General features: G+C 42.6%; 1 protein-coding gene across 1 annotated transcript in view; it reads left to right on the forward strand.

The window, feature by feature from the left end:
* The first annotated feature begins 1,051 nt into the window (after window positions 1-1,051).
* B4GALT5 (beta-1,4-galactosyltransferase 5) overlaps window positions 1,052-16,121 on the forward strand; it is a 76,444-nt gene continuing 61,374 nt past the window's right edge. The window contains exon 1 of the mRNA XM_041732719.1: window positions 1,052-1,339. Within this exon, the coding sequence (XP_041588653.1) occupies window positions 1,225-1,339 (115 nt within the window). The 5' untranslated portion in view covers window positions 1,052-1,224. The remainder of the gene's footprint in view (window positions 1,340-16,121) is intronic.

Here is a 16,121-nt window from a genome sequence, read left to right on the forward strand (position 1 = left end):
AGACAGGTCAGTTTTGATGTGCGCTTTTACTGTAAGGCTTGGGCAAACTGCTTCTCCATCGAGGAGCCTCAGTTTCCCCATTTGTACGACAGGAATAATAAGAGCACACATTTCAGGGCTGCTGGGGAAGTTTATTGAGATAAGTAAAGACCCGCATCTTTCAATGCACGTCTTCACATTGATAACCGTTATCACTACACTCCTTATGGTTCTGTGGGATGTGGACCCTGCCTAGAGATCTAACCTCATTCCTGCTGTTCTCCTTGCCTCACTAGACTCTATCCGTGCTGGTCTTGGATGACCTGGGCACAGAGGAGGCTTTTAAACCTCAGGGCCTTTGTGCCTGCTGTTCACCCTTCTGTGTCTCATCTCCTGTCACCTGCTCAGAGGCCTTCCTTCACCACACCGGCCTGCCTCCGGTACATTCTCCTGTTATTGTGTTCATATCATTCATCAGTACCCGGTACCATAAAGTGATTTGTCTCCTTTTCTCCTTGTATTTGAGTGTACGTTCGTGAAGACCGTTTTTCATTTTGTCTGTTTTGTCCCCTGTAGCATCCCCGGCACCAAAACCCAGTGCCTGGTCTATGTCTGGCCTTTAATAAATGGTGAATTGAATGAATGAATTAACGAACGAACGAACGAATGAAGGAGTGAAGGTGTACGCCGAGCCCCTAAGCCTACAATCTCCGCTGTCGCAGTGGGCGACCGACCGCGTCAGACATTGCAGACGGCCCCTTGGCTCGCGGGCTGGGGGCGCCCGTGCGCGGATCCGACCGGCACTTGAGCGACGCTCCCCGAGAGCCTGGGCGGTGGCTGCGCCAGAAGAGGGGCTGTCGCCATTTGGCGACGTTCCCTGCGGGCCGCCGCTCCGCCGCGGGAGCCGGGCCGGGGGGTCCGGCGGCGAGCGCGCGCGCCGTTCTTTTGCGACGGTGCCCGGCTGCGCTGGCCCCGCCCCCGCCCCGCCCCCCGCGCCGCCCGCCCCGCCCAGGCTCTGCCGCGGCTCTAGCTCCGGGCCGCTCAGGCCCCCGCCCGCTTCATGTGGCCCGGCCCGCGGCGGCCGGCGGCTGGGAGCGGCGAGGCGGCGGCTGGGAGCGGCGGCCCGCGAGGCCCGGGAGGTGGTGGTGGCCGAGGCCCAGGCGGCGGCGGCGGCCCAGGAGGCGGCGGACGGGGAGCGGCGGGAGCAGGCCCGGCCCGGCTCTCCCGCGGCCGCCCGGCTGCAGCATGCGCGTCCGCCGGGGGCTGCTGCGGCTGCCGCGCCGCTCGCTGCTCGCCGCGCTCTTCTTCTTCTCGCTCTCGTCCTCGCTGCTCTACTTCGTCTATGTGGCGCCCGGCATAGGTAGGAGGGGGTCCCGCGGGCCCGGGGGGCTCCGGGCCTCGGGGAGCCCGCACGCCCGGCCTCGGGGGACGCCGGCACCTTCCCGCCCTCTGCACCCGCCGGCCGCCCACGCGCGCCGGCCCTCGGGACTCCATCCCCTCGGAGCCCGCCGGTGCCCCCCGCCAGCGCCGGGACGCCCCCTTTCCCGCCCTTGCGTCTCGGCGCGCGGCCGCCCGCTCCCCCCGCCCGGGTCTCCCGAGGCCCCGGTTCCCGGCATTCCGCGGACCCCGCGCCCCCGGCCCGCCCGCTCCCCCTCGCGGAGCCCCGGCGCTCGCGGCGCCCCACCTCCCCGGTTCCCATCCATCCTTCCTTCTCCCTCCCGGTGGAGGCCACCGTTTCCTGCTCCCCCTCCCTGCCCTTTCTTCCCTCCACTTTCCCGTTCCATCCACCTCCAGGCCCTCCTCCCCAGCATACACCTTCACCCCCCCGTGGCCCCTTCCTCACCGAGTGACACCCTCCCCCCCATCATCTCCGTCTCCCCACCTCCCCCAAGGGCACACCCTTGTTGTTATCTCCTCCCCTGTACCTCTTTTCCTTCCCCAAATTCTTTCCCCCACCCCCTCCGGCCCTCGACCACAGTTTCCTTCTGAATGAAGACTCGGGGAAGGACCTTTCCACGCTGTCACTGCTGCCCTCTGCTAGTCTTGAGGTGGAAGATGGCCCTTCAGTATCCTGTGCTCTGCTCGGGACTGAGAGGACATGTAAATTGGCCCTAGAGGAGGATTTGTGATAAGAGCCTCGGGGAGATGGTGCCAGGTGGGAAGGAGGAGCATGGAGAAAAATTGGAATGGGTACTCGTTCTTCTCAAAGGCATGTCCTTTAAAGGCAAGACCGTCTGGGGAAAACTGAGCACTGCCCAAGCATAGACTTTGTTAAGACCACAGAGCAGACATTGAGGACATGAAGAAAGAGATTGGAAGGAAAGACAGCGTGAGAGTGAAGGTCAGAGGACACTGAGGTCAGACTTGGATTCACATCCCTGCCCTTTATGACCTTGGGCAAGTTACTAAGCCTCAGCCTTTCTCCTCTGTAAAATGGGAGTATAAATCCACACCTCATAGGGTCTTAAGGAAGTGGGTAAATTCCCTTTTAAAGCACCTATGATGCATAGAGAGTTTTTTTTTTTTTAAAGCAGTTATTATATGTAACTTTTGAGAAATAAAGGTTTAATGAATGTATTTGCCTGGCATAGCATCACCACGGGCTCTAGAGAAAACCTTGGTTCAGGGTGAAAAAAAGACCCGAAGCTGCCGTTGGGGCTGGGACAAGGAGAGTAAATTCTGCTGTAAAAAGTCTGGGTCATTTGGATGTTAGGAAAGGGTTGATGGTTTAACTATAGGGGAATGCCCTTTAGGATTGTAGTAATGACTAGTGCCATTCTCTGTTGACCTGTCAACACTGAACTAGCTGAATAGAGAAATTTCCAGATAGAGCAGGAGATTCTCTCCTGATTTTTTTTTTTTGGAGCATATTTCACTTATAATATTGATGATTTGTACTATAAACTAGATCTGGGAAGATAGAATAGGCAACATCAGATTGCCCTAACAGTTTATGAAGTATCTGAGGAAAAAGGATCCCTCTGGTGGAGTATATAGCATGTGGCCTGATGGATCAGATGAGGAGATAGGAATTTTGGCAGAACAAGAACAGGTGTGTAATTAGTGAAACTAATTGAGAAAAGAGGTCATTAGTATATTGGATATTAGACATAATAACAATGGGTGTGAAAAGATAGATTTGGACCTAGATGCTGTCTTGAAGCCATAACCACTTCCAAGTGACTGGTTAGTTCAGTTGTTTGTACATAAATCAGCCATATCCAAATGGCAGAATGATCCCACTGGGATGGTGATCACCCTTTAGATTAGAAAGGTTTCAAGTCAGATTCCCCAGCAGAAATGGAATTTAGTAACTTCGTTAAAATTCCTGAAGGATAGATTTTTTTTTTTTTTTTTTTTAAGGTCATTGGAACCCCAGTGTAAAGTGATGGGCATCTACAGATTCTTGTATCACTGATGAGTGAAAAAGATGCAAAGCTCTCAAGTTTTCACAAACAGAAGTCCCCTAAAGGGCAGATCTGCTTAGGATTCAGATTCTGTTAGTGGGAAAGCCAAGCTGTAAAAAAGATGTGGAATGGCTTTAGGGTTCATGCATTCAGCAGTTTGGTGGGTCTTTTTGTTGTTGCTGTTGTTTTTTTCTCTTAGCTTTCCTGCTAATAGACTTAAAATTTTCAAACGACCAGCCTTGGGCAGTGGGTGGCAAATCTTTCCAAAGGTTAAGGTAATCTAGAGAAATAATAAGGGTTTATGTGCTTTGGGTTGCGAAGACCTTAATTTGAGACAATTATTAAAATGAGCTTAGAAAATAATACTAGGTTGAGCCATAGGAAATTTCTGTTTTTTTTGCAGGTCGAAAACAGTTGTATAGAGGCAGCGTGATAATAGCTCAACCTAATTCATTTCAAATAATGACAACTCTGACTTCTGGCATATTGGAAAGTGTTAGACTTACATTTCCTTCCGGGTTTAATTTTTTCCAGTCCTGCTTTTGATTTGCTCTGTATACCCTGTGACCCTGTTTTGCTCAAGGGCCTAAAGAGAAATCACTCCAAAGAGTATGTTACAGCTGTATTCAGAAATAGGTAGACTTGAATTGAATTTGAGATAAGAGAAAAATCATGTTAGTTATAAATGTTATAAAGTTGTTCATATATGATATAGTTCAGCCACAATGTCAGCCTACCCATTCACTTAGTATTTTTCAGATCTAATGCCAGCTCTTAATATTGGTGATCTATAGTCTGAGAGCAAAGGGAAATTTTCCTGGACTTGAGGGTCATCTGAAAGGGGGGTGATGGTGCCATTTGACTTAGAAAATTGGATGTGAGGAGTGTTACTAAATACAACTATAGTGTGTTTGTAACAAATACAGAGTGCTCTCAGTATCCTTGTCCCAAACCAGTTAGTGATTTCAAAATATGGCTTCACTGAAGATTACATTTTTGTTACTAATTAAAAAGTAGTGTTTTACATCAGCAATTTGAAAGTGGAAATGAAAAGGATGGGTCAGAAGTGTGATGTGGATGGGTGTCTGGGTGGCTCAGTCAGTTAAACCTCTGACTCTTGATCTCAGGGTGGGGAGTGCCTGTTCAAGGCCACGAATTGCCTCAGAGAACTGTTCATAATTGATGACTGTAACTGTAATTGTGTCCCCACTCACTTAAAAAAAAGAAAAATAAAGAGAAATGGAAATGGTAGATTTGAAATGGAGGATGAAGCTGATATGGTGATGAAGATGCATCTGTGCCTCTTCTCTCTAGTTCTCTCTAGTTCTCTCCCAGCCACAGCCTGACCGATTCTCACTTAATCACTGTTTCACTTGTCCTTGTGAACTCTCCCTATTCCTTTTAGAGTTCTGAAGAAAACTTTGAACTTATTTATGATTCTTTAACTTAAAAAAAAAAAAAAAGAAAGAAAGAAAGAAACTTAACAGCTCAGAATATATCCATATTCCAGTCTGACCAGGTCTTTTAGAAGATAGAGAAGTGATATTATAGATATACATATGAAGTTCTGATTGAAAAGCATCTTAATAAATTTATGGTGCCATCAGATGGGCAGGTTATAGAGAAGTTACTGATTTTGAGAGGGTAGGTGCCTATGCCTGGTACTAGTCTGTGGATTGATGAAAAGTTATTAATTGAAGTTCTATCGTTTAAATTGATTTTTCTTTTGCTCTTTGATTATTGAGGAAAGGAAATGGGGAGTGATTTTTCTCTTTTGGCCTGCTTAGTTTGATTTACAACTGGCTTTTGGGAGGCAGGAACTAGTAATTCTAATCCTACCTGATTTGACCAGATGACCTTGAACAAGTCACTTGATTCCCCGATCTTAAACTTGGCAAAAACTCAAAGCTGTTTGAAAAACTAGAACTGCAATAATTAGCATCTTAGCCAAACTTTTAATGAGATGTTTTTACATATAGAAAGTTGATAATTCATTCACATTCTGTGCAGATATTGGACCTATGATTTCAGATAAGGTACATGTTTTTTTGTAATCAAATACAACTTTTTCTAACAACTACAGGAAAATTTCAGATTCCCCACCGTTTAGTATGAAAACAGCCTCTTTTTTTTTTTCTTCCTCACATGAAAATGCCCTTTAAGTGCCTCAGTGCCAAAGTTCTTGAGCTTTGGTGGAAGGATATACAAGTGGTAGAATGTGGGTTATTTTATTGTAAAAAAGTAAAAACAAAAAACAAAAAACCTCATCCTGTTAAAGATCTTCACCTCCCACACGCTCGTGAGCACACACACTTGCTCAAACATTTTCTGAGTCGTGTTAGTCTTCTTAGAAGAAAACCATATTTAGGGAGCAAGTTGAAGTTTTAAAACCAAACAGCACACGTTTGACCAAGACTTCAGTGATGTTTTATGTCTTTCCTGCAAAATTTTGCTATGTTGGAAACAAGGTCTGGGTTTGTAGTTGAGGCTTCTTTAATGGTGAAAATATGCTAATCTTGGACAATCTTTAGAAGCAGTTTTCAAACAGTATCAGTTACTGTTCCAGGCCGTCAGTCGTGTAGCCAGTAGATGATTCTGTTCTAATCTCCTGACATTTTCCCCTCACCTCCGGAGCCCGAGCTCGACAGGCCAGTGGGAACAACATATAATAAATTACCAGGAAAGAGGGTCTCTGTGTTGCGATGAGTCTTTAGAACTCTTCAGGAGAGTAGACATTCCAAAGCACTAGAAGCCAAATACTGACTTCCCTAATTTTGCAGCTTTTTTGATCTTGGAAAATCTGTTGGATACATCCAGCCATATAAAACAGAACTTGAGCAAGCAAGAAATAAGGAATATGGTGCTGCTGAGACCTGTCAAAGAAATACAGAAAACTGGAAGTTAACACTGGTTAAGATAAAGGATAATCAGAAGCAAACAGGTTGGGTGTGGCTTAAAAGAGGTTAATAGGGCGGTCCTGAGAGGAGGCAGGACTGCATGGCCTACTAGCATAGGGGCCGTTATTTAGGTTTCTGATAATACTAGCTGAGTAAAAGTGTGCCTACCTTTGTACAGTAGGTGTATTTTTGTAGAAAGTTGTGAGAAAATGGATTTGAGATCTATGGTCAATAATTAGCATTTGAGTGTCTGCCTATTATGTTACTAGCTATGGGAGATACTTGAATTCTAGACTTCTGACTGCTTCTTTCATTTTATAGATGATCATATAAGCCCATGTTGTCATTAACTTGCCCAAACTTGAGAACTATAAGATATCCCAGAGGCATGCACAATATGGTTGAAAAGACAAGATTAATCACAAGAAACAACTAGGGGAAAATAGAAGATAGTTTGTAGTAAGTTGCTAAATTATGTGATACTTGTTCTTAATGAGATGGGAGTTCAGAGAGGCATTCATTCTTTTATTCAACCAGTACTTCTTTTGAGTGCTTCCTCTTGTCTGATAGTCTTGGGTATTTAGCAGTCTAGACATGAATAAGGCAGACCATTTCTGCCATCATTGTGCTTTTGTTTCAGTGAGAGGTTTTTGCCCTTATTGTGCCCCCATTATTCTAATAGGGGCACAGCCAATATGGAGGGCGATTTCAGATAGTGGTAGGAATGACTGAGTGTTTTAGATTGAGTGGTTAGGGAAAGCCTTATTGAAGAGGTGATACTTGCCTTGAATGTGTAGAATGAGTCACTCACAAGTTTGGGGGTGGTGGGCAGGGTAGGGATTGAGGGGGGCAGTGGTCATCCATCACAGGTAAAAGTAGAGAGGCAAGGGTGATTTTGAGTGAAGGTTGACTGGATTTTTTAAGTGATGGAAGAGTGGGAGGAAATGGATTCCAAAAGGTGGGAGGGCTTAGGCTGTGTAGGACCCTATAGCCATGGTAAGGACTGTGGAATAAGAGTGAACATTAGCTTTGAAACCAGCCAGACCTAGGTTCGAATCAACCCACCCAATGGACAGATTTTTTTTTTTTAATTTATTCATTTGACAGCGAGTGCACGAGTGGGGAGAGTGGCAGACTGGGCAGATTTTTTTTAAAAGTGTTTTTTTACTTTTAAGTAGGCTCTACACCAAATGTGGGGCTAGAACTCGGCCACCCTGAGATCAAGAGTCACTTGCTCTACTGACTGAGCCAGCCAGGTCCCTTGGGCAAGTTATTTTCAGTTTTCTCACCTACCAAGTGGAAGATTCTCTCTTCTACACAGTCTGATACTGTGTAAAAGGACTTAGCACAGAGCTTGACATCAAGCTCTGTGTTGATAATGATTATTTGTAAATGGGAGACATCCTCTGTGTTCTCATGCTCCTGCTCCCCAGAGCTGGGGGGACCAGGGCTCTGGTCCGACTTTACCAGGAACTAGATATGAAGCGTTACCTCAGCTTTGCTCTCTGTAAACGGAGGACACGGATGATAGTAGAGATTCTCCAGTTCCTTTTGGATTTGAGGTTACAGGGGTCTAATAAGCAAGTGTAGCGTGAACCTGAAAGTGGAAGAACTAACAACTTCTGTCAAGTAATAGTTCCCCATCTTTTTAAAATTCGCATTTCCACTCACATGGTTTCCCACCTTTGGTGATTTGCTGAGCGGTGGCTTCTGTGACACTGCTGAAGTGGTGAAGTGTTGCCATGAATGGCCACATGGCCAGGTTGCATTCTTTGGGGTGATGGAGAAGTTCACACTGTACAATCTGTTGTTTTAGGACGCTTGCCCTAAAAAGAATTTTTGTGCTGTTCTATAGGTTTGAAATTACTGTGACAAAACAAACAAACAAACAAACAAAAAACCACAACAAAACTTGTATTGTCTTGGTTAAGGGAAAAAACTAAAAAAGAATTTTATATGAATATCTTTGGGATGTTAAAGCCATTTTTTTCCCTTCTTTTTCCTTTTCTTTTTTCTTCTTTCTTTTCTTTTCTTTTCTTTCTTTCTTTCTTTCTTTCTTTCTTTCTTTCTTTCTTTCTTTCTTTCCTTGGGGAAATCCTTTTAAGTTTTAATCTGCTAAATCCATTCTTTCCCTAGTTTCACACTTTGGCTTTTAAGTGTGAGGGAGAGCCCTGGACTCATTAGCTCCTGCCCCATCCTCAGTCCTCTAGGTAATTGGATGTTAAGTGAAAATGAATATTACATTTTGACCCAGTAAGTTCTTTTTTTTATATTGTGGCTTTATCCTGAAGAACACTCAGGCCTCCTGCTGATCCCCTGAATGCAGTGTTTTCCCAGGCACTTAAGGAAGTGGGTAAATTCCCTTTTAAAGCACCTATGATGCATAGAGAGTCCCTGGGGCACCTGGGAGTCCCACTGATCATTTAAAGTACCATCTCTTCTCCCATGCCCCTGTCCCCACTCCCTTAAATTCCCTTTTAAAGCACCTATGATGCATAGAGAGTCCCTGGGGCACCTGGGAGTCCCACTGATCATTTAAAGTACCATCTCTTCTCCCATGCCCCTGTCCCCACTCCTTTCATTAGTTTGAGTAAGCAGTTATTAGACTCTAGGTATTATTACTCCTCCTTCCCAGGTTACAGACACCCAGGTACTTTGCAACGACTAGAAGGGAACCTGGTCATTGTTTCTGAGTTGCCTTAGTTACAGTCATCAATTATGAACAGTTCTCTGAGGCAATTCGTGGCCTAATTATGGTGATGAAAATGCTGTAGAGTGTCAGGCACAGGCAGGCATGGATTGTAGGGAGGCTCAGTGTTGTATTTTAAAACTTAAATTAATCTAGGCCATGCCAGTGAGCATGACTATTATTTTTTATTAAAGAGCTGTAAAACATGTAGATATTGTAAGAAGGGAACTGTTTTCTTCACCTTCCAGGTGGTCCTAAAAGTATGATTAATAGATAGTTAAACCTTTTGCTCAGGTCTCATTGTTGAAAAACCATTCGCTCAGAAAGATGGGAAAAGGCAATTTTTTTTCCTCCTAAACCTGCTAATTATCCCATTTTGAAGAGTTCTGCTTTTAGGCACCAGGCCTAAATTATACTCAGGCTTGTAATGTATCTATTTTCTTTTTTTAAAAAAAGATTTTATTTATTTATTTGAGAAAAAGCGCGCACATGGAAGGAGGGGCAGAGGGAGAGAGAGAATCCCAAGCGGACTCCCTGCTGAGCATGGAGCCCAAATGTGGGGGCTTGATTCCATGACCCCAAGATCATGGACCTGAGCCAAAACCAAGAGTTGGACACCCAACTGGGGGCACCCCTATATTTTCTGATCGTTAGACCATTGTCTTGTGAAGGTCAGAAAATAGCATTTTCTGGGGCACCTGAGTGGCTCAGTTGGTTAAGTGTCTGCCCTTGCTCAGGTCATGATCTCAGGGTCCTGGGATCTAGCCCTGCATTGGGTTCCCTGCTCAGCGGGGAGCCTGCTTCTCCCTTTCCCTCTGCCTGCTGCTCCCCCTGCTTGTGCTCTCTGTCAAATAAAAAAAAATTGTTTATTTAAAAAAAAAAAGAGGAAAGAAAATAGTATTTTCCCAAATGCTGCACAGTGGTCGTTATAGTTAAAAAAAAAGAAAAATCTTGTATTCCAGTTTAGAAGAAGACAAATTGGCAAGGAACTTTAAGGAAGTTAAACCATGTGGACCAATTTAGGATTTTTGGTGTGCTTATTACATGAAACTGTGTACATTAAAATCATTTAATCTTTTAATTTATTAGGAAAAACTCATTTTATCCATATCCTCCTAGTCTATAAAGTAGTGATAGGAAAGTTTTCTGAATTATGATTTTCTTATGCCTAGAATAGTGCCTAGCACATTGTATGCACTTAAACATTTAATGGAATGAATGAAGGTACTATTGTCTTGATCTACCCAGACTCTTCGTTGTTGGATTGCATTTACTTTAGGGAAAGGATGGCTTCTTCTCTTAATCCTGATTTTGAAGTGACTTTGAATTCATTTTGCTCCACAATACTTTGTACTTGTTTTCCTTGCTGTTTCTTTGGGGGTAAATATACATAACATAAAGTTTGCTATGTATTAATTTAAATGTGTAATTCTGTGGCTTTAATTACATTCACAATGTTATGCAGCCGTCACTGCTCTTTACAAAAATTTCATCACCCGAAGCAGAGGCTCTGTTCCCATTAAGCGATAATTCCTGATTCCCCTCTTTTCTCAGCCCTTGTTAGTATCTGATCTAATTTGTCTCTGAATTTGCCTTTTCTAGATGCTTTGTATAAGTGGAATCATACTGTCCTTTGGTATCTAGCTTATTTCACTTCTTACAATGTTTTCTTTTCTTTTCTTTTTTTTTTTTAATATTTTATTTATTTATTCATGAGAGACACACAGAGAGAGAGGCAGAGACACAGGCAGAGGGAGAAGCAGGCTCCATTCAGGGAGCCTGATGTGGGACTCGATCCTGGGACTCCAGGATCACGCCTTGCCTGGACTGAAGGCAGATGCTTAACTGCTGAGCCACCCAGGCGACCCTCTCGTAGTTTTTTCAAGGCTCATCCATGTGATAGCATGTATCAGAACTTTATTCTTTCTATGGCTGGGTAATATTCCATCATATGTACCTGCCACCACATTTTGTTTATTCATCTGTTGATGAACACTTGAATTGTTTCCATCTTTTTGGGTATGTGAGTAATACTGCTCTGAACTTTTGTGTACAATTATCTGTTTGAGTCTCTGTTTTTAGTTCTTTTGGGTATATATTTAGGATTGGAATTGCTGGATAATATGGTAATTCTAGTTAATTTTTTGAGGAACTGCCTGATTTTCCACAGTGGCTGCACACCGTTTTCCCACCAGCAGTGGATGACGGTTCCAATTTTCCACATCCTGGCCAACACTTGTTATTTTCCATTTTTTATGCTTGTTTTTTGTTTTTGTTTTTAATGTATAGGGCTTTTAGTAGGTGTGAAATGATAGCTCATTGTGGTTTTGCTTTACATTTCTTAATGACAAATGATCAGCATCTTTTCATGTGTTTATTAGCCATTTGTGTATCTTGTTTGGAGAAATGTCTGTTCTGGTCCTTTGCCCATTTTTTAAATTGAATTGTCCATTGCTGAGTTGTGAGAAGATGTCTATATATTCTGAATGTTAGACTGTTACCAGATGTATGGTTTGCAAATATCTCCTCCCCTTCTGTGGGTTGTCTTTTCACTCTCTTGATAGTGTGTTTTGCCTTTTTTTTTTTTTTTAATTTTTATTTATTTATGATAGGAACACAGTGAGAGAGAGAGGCAGAGACACAGGCAGAGGGAGAAGCAGGCTCCCTGCACCGGGAGCCTGACGTGGGATTCGATCCCGGATCTCCAGGATCGCGCCCTGGGCCAAAGGCAGGCGCCAAACCGCTGCGCCACCCAGGGATCCCTTGATAGTGTCTTTTGATGTGCACAAGTATTTAATTTTAATGAGGTTCAATTTATCTTTTTTTTCTTTAGTTTGTACTTAAAAAAAAAAGTACTACTCCGTTAAGTATCACTTAACTTTTGCTCCCCTACAATGTGCTCATTACCACTTCTGCCCCTGAGGGTCTGATAGGCACTTCTAAATGCTTTAAGTTACCAAAAGGCATTTCTTGCACAAGCTACTACTGATCTGATTATTAAGGAAGCAGGAATCAAGGGTTTTTGGTTTATCTTGCTCTTAAACCTCTTTTAGGTTGATGCTGGTTGCTTGGTTTCTGACTCTGTCTTTAAGATAGTTGCTCTTTGGGGCACCTGGGTGGCTCAGTCTAGCCTCTGACTCTTGGTTTCAGCTCAGGTCATGATCTCCCTGTTGTGAGATTCCAGCCCTGAGTTGGGCTCTGCACTCAGCAGGGAGTCTCCCTTAGATGCTCTCCCTCTGCCCCCTCCCTGCTTGTGCCTTCTCTCTTTCTCTCAAACAAATAAAATCTTTAAAATGGATACTATTTTGCCACACTCAACCTGGTCTGTGGATTGTGTTAACTGTTTCAAGTATTAGAATGGGCCTGTGATTTTTTTTTTCTTTTTCTGATGGAAGTGGGCCTGTCCAAATCTTATTTGTTTTTTGTTTGTTAATTATGTTGTCTAATAGGACTGAAATATAACAAATATTTTCTACTTTTAGTTGCAGTTCTCTGAAAGTCCACTTAAGGCAAGGCCAGATGTTGAGACACCAAATTTTTGGTGTTGGAGACAATACAGTATACTGATTAAACATATGTCATAGAAGAGAAATTTGGAAAATATTATAGATTGGTGAATGTAGTTAATGAAACACTGGACTCATTATTTTCCATATAGAAATTAAAGGGGCTGATGACTTTTAAGATAGGGAAAAGTAAGTTTCACTTGGCTTTTTTTTTTTGGCATTTTTTTTTTTAATCTCAAATCTCCATTAACCAGCACCTTTTTTATTTTGTTACTGAGAATGAAAGACACGGAGGCATGACTGAATTTGGTCTCAAGCATGGGTGGTTTTTTTTTTTTTTTTTTTTCTGTCTTCTGATTTGGAGAAAATTGGGAATTCCTTATTCACCAGAGCATTCTGTTTCCCCGTGCTTCCCGGTAAACGGCATAGGGTGGCAGGTGCAATTGGAGGTGGAGGTGAGGAACAGGCTGCCAGGATGGTCTCTGCATGAAGTGGGAGATGTGTGATGCGAGCACAGGGTTTTTTCCCTATTTCCTTCATAACATTATCAGAAAATGAAAGAGTGCTAAAGAATGAGGAGTATAGAAAAATCTAATTTGTGAAATCTGCTGAACTCCTGTACTTCAAGGTAAAATATGGCAATTTATTATTTTTTTTGTCCTTGGTACCAGCTGAATTGCAAATGTATTTGTCTAAATGTGAGTGATAATGGTAGTGATTAAGGACAGGTGGGTACTTAGAAAATGTTTATGTTTTGAGGCTTGTGATAAAAGAAAAAATATATAAACTTGGCTTTTCATTTGCTTGATCTGGCTATTAGAGCTAACTTCATTAATTTAACCTCTGTATGTTACACCCCCTACAGTGTGGTAGGGTTGGGGGTTCAGTGATGAATGAAGTAAACACCATAGCTCTGTTGCTTTTAACTTTTCAGCTAGGGAGTACAGCTTCCCTGTAGTAAGAAATTTTCAATTTTGAGTGATTTTATACTCCTGGATGGGTGTGTTTAATTGAAGGTCAGTTCAGTCAGTTCAACCAGTGTTCACTTGGTGTTAACATTCCTTAATTTCTAGAAATAATAGTGAATATAATTTAACTGTAGATATTTATGACAACAAAAAAGCTTTTAAGAAATTCTTGAAAACACATTTAATCTCTAACCCCATTGGGCTCATTGGTTGTGCCTGTTTTTGGTGGTGGTCATATTTACAAGGAATGTGTCTGCTGTTTATCTCCTGAATGGAGTTATGGTGATGGTGGTAAGCAGTGACCTGAAGTTTCTTTATAACACCAGTGCTCTCTGGACCAATGGAGGAGGGATGCATTTACATGCCTAGGCCTCTTCCACCCTGAAGAGTGTTGGTTTTAGAGTACAAGTCTGCACTGAATAGGTGCTCATAAGGCATTTGTCAGACATGCTCAATTGGTCTCCTACCCTTCAGTGACTTTCATTACTCTTGGGATAGAATCAGACCCCCTATTGTAACTTGTAAGGCCTTTCATGATCTGGCTTCTACCTGCCTCTTCAGCCTCATTTATGCCACTCCTCTCCTATCCCTCCAGCATTGACTAGGCTCTCTCCTTTTTCTTTTTACTGGCTAACTCCTATACTCCTGCCCATCATCAGACCTCTAATTCAGTGTTAAATGGGTGGGGCTTATCTTCCTTGATCATTGTTGTATTCCTGCCTAGAACACTCTTGGCACACAGTAGGTGCTCAGTCAGTATTTGTGAAGTCAGGAAGGTGAAGTAGAGGTGGACAGATCTGAGGTGCTGAAAAGGACAACTAGCCAGTTCCGTTTCGGTATGTGAAAAGTTTCAAGGTGAGGAACTAAAAGGATGAAGAAAAAACAATGGATTTGCAAATATGTTCGTTATAATTGAATCATAGCATAGTTTTAGATTAATTATGCTCAGCGCAGTCTGATGTTTTGTTATGTTGGGCCTGGTTTGCAGGTAGATGATAAGTAGGAGTTTTAAGTTTTGCCCGTTTTGTACTCAGCAAGGATTTTAACCCTTCTAAGCGCTTTGTATTTTATGTAGTATGAGTGTGATAATGCTTGGGAATTATAAGTCACAGATGAATTTATTAATGGTTTGTCTTACACCTAAACTTGACAGTTAGATGAAAAAAAGGATAAACATAGGAAAACAATCAGTCCTGATTTAGGATGGGGCAGCTACAATAATTGTCATCTATTGAGAGGAACATGTTTCTGTTTTTAATTAGGAAGGTATTTAGGTTAATGGCTTTGGTGTTTTCAAATTTATAAAAGTTATACCTTTATGCTGCGAATATGCTTGCCAGTCTTTAATTGGAGAGGTAGTTTTTGTCTAGGACCTGAGAAATTGTTTTATATTTTACTTCATCCAGGGAGAGGTGAAGATAAAACACTTTCTGAAACTGAAAGTCCATATGGATGGTGTGCCTGTTGTTCATGAATAACTAGCTCTTGTGCTTCATGCTACTGGGTGGAAGGTGGAAATAACCTTGTCTCTATTGCTAAAATGATGTTTTCAATAAAAGCTTGAGCTTGGGATGCCTGGGTGGCTCAGCGGTTGGGCGCCTGCCTTTGGCTCAGGTCACGATCCCGGAATCCAGGATCAAGTCCCGCATCGGGCTTCCTGCGAGGAGCCTGCTTCTCCCTCTGCCTGTGTCTCTGCCTCTGTCAGTCTGTGTCTCTCATGAATAAATAAATAAAATGTTTTTTTTTTTTTAAAAAAAGCTTGCGCCAGTTAGTGCTAGGCCAACACCCATCAGTTGTTTTGTCTGGAAGGCACAACTAGAAACCTTCATTGTGCTGTGTGTGTGTGTGTGTGTGTGTGTATGTGACAGAGAGGGAGAGAGAATGTGAGAGGGGAAGTGAAATGTTTTTTTTTGGTGTTGGCTTGATTTTCTGTTTCATTGTTGGCTTGCCTGGCTTTTTCATTCTGGTTTTAAGTATCGAGAAATCTTAAGATTTGCATGAATTAGAAAATTTGGATTTATTTGAATTCCATTTGGCAATTAACTTTAAGAGCTACATTTTTGTTCAGCTTTAAATTTGAGATCTTTTCCTTAATTATTTTATCTTATAGAAAATTCCAAACCTACACAAAAGCAGAGTGAACAGTATAGTGGACCCCCATGAACAAAGGTAATTTTTTGATGTGACTTTTGTATTTATGAAGAATATAAAAGGTAAAAGGGCCCAAAGACCTCCCCCCCTTCCAAAAAAAGAAAACCCACAGGGGATCTCTGGGTGGCTCAATGGTTTAGTGCCTGCCTTCAGCCCAGGGCGTGATCCTGGAGTCCCGGGATCGAGTCCTGCATCAGGCTCCCTGCATGGAGCCTGCTTCTCCCTCTGCTTGTGTCTCTGCCTCTCTCTGTGCATCTCTCATGAATAAATAAATAAAATCTTTAAAAAAAAAAAAGAAAGAAAAGAAAAGAAAACCCACAAAAAAGAATAGGGTTAGGTTAATTAGTAACCAAATTTGTAAAGCTTTTGGATAATTCAATTTAATTTTTGTTTGATGCCAGTTACTTAAATGAGTGTGTTTCTTAATATGTAAAAAGGGAAGATGAGCAGTATATAAATGCAGGATTATTGCAACGATAAAGGAGATATATTGTCATGTGTTTGCAAGTCTTGGTACTAGTTAG

The sequence above is a fragment of the Vulpes lagopus genome, chromosome 18 (genome assembly GCF_018345385.1).
Source record: "Vulpes lagopus strain Blue_001 chromosome 18, ASM1834538v1, whole genome shotgun sequence".
Classification (NCBI taxonomy): domain Eukaryota; kingdom Metazoa; phylum Chordata; class Mammalia; order Carnivora; family Canidae; genus Vulpes; species Vulpes lagopus.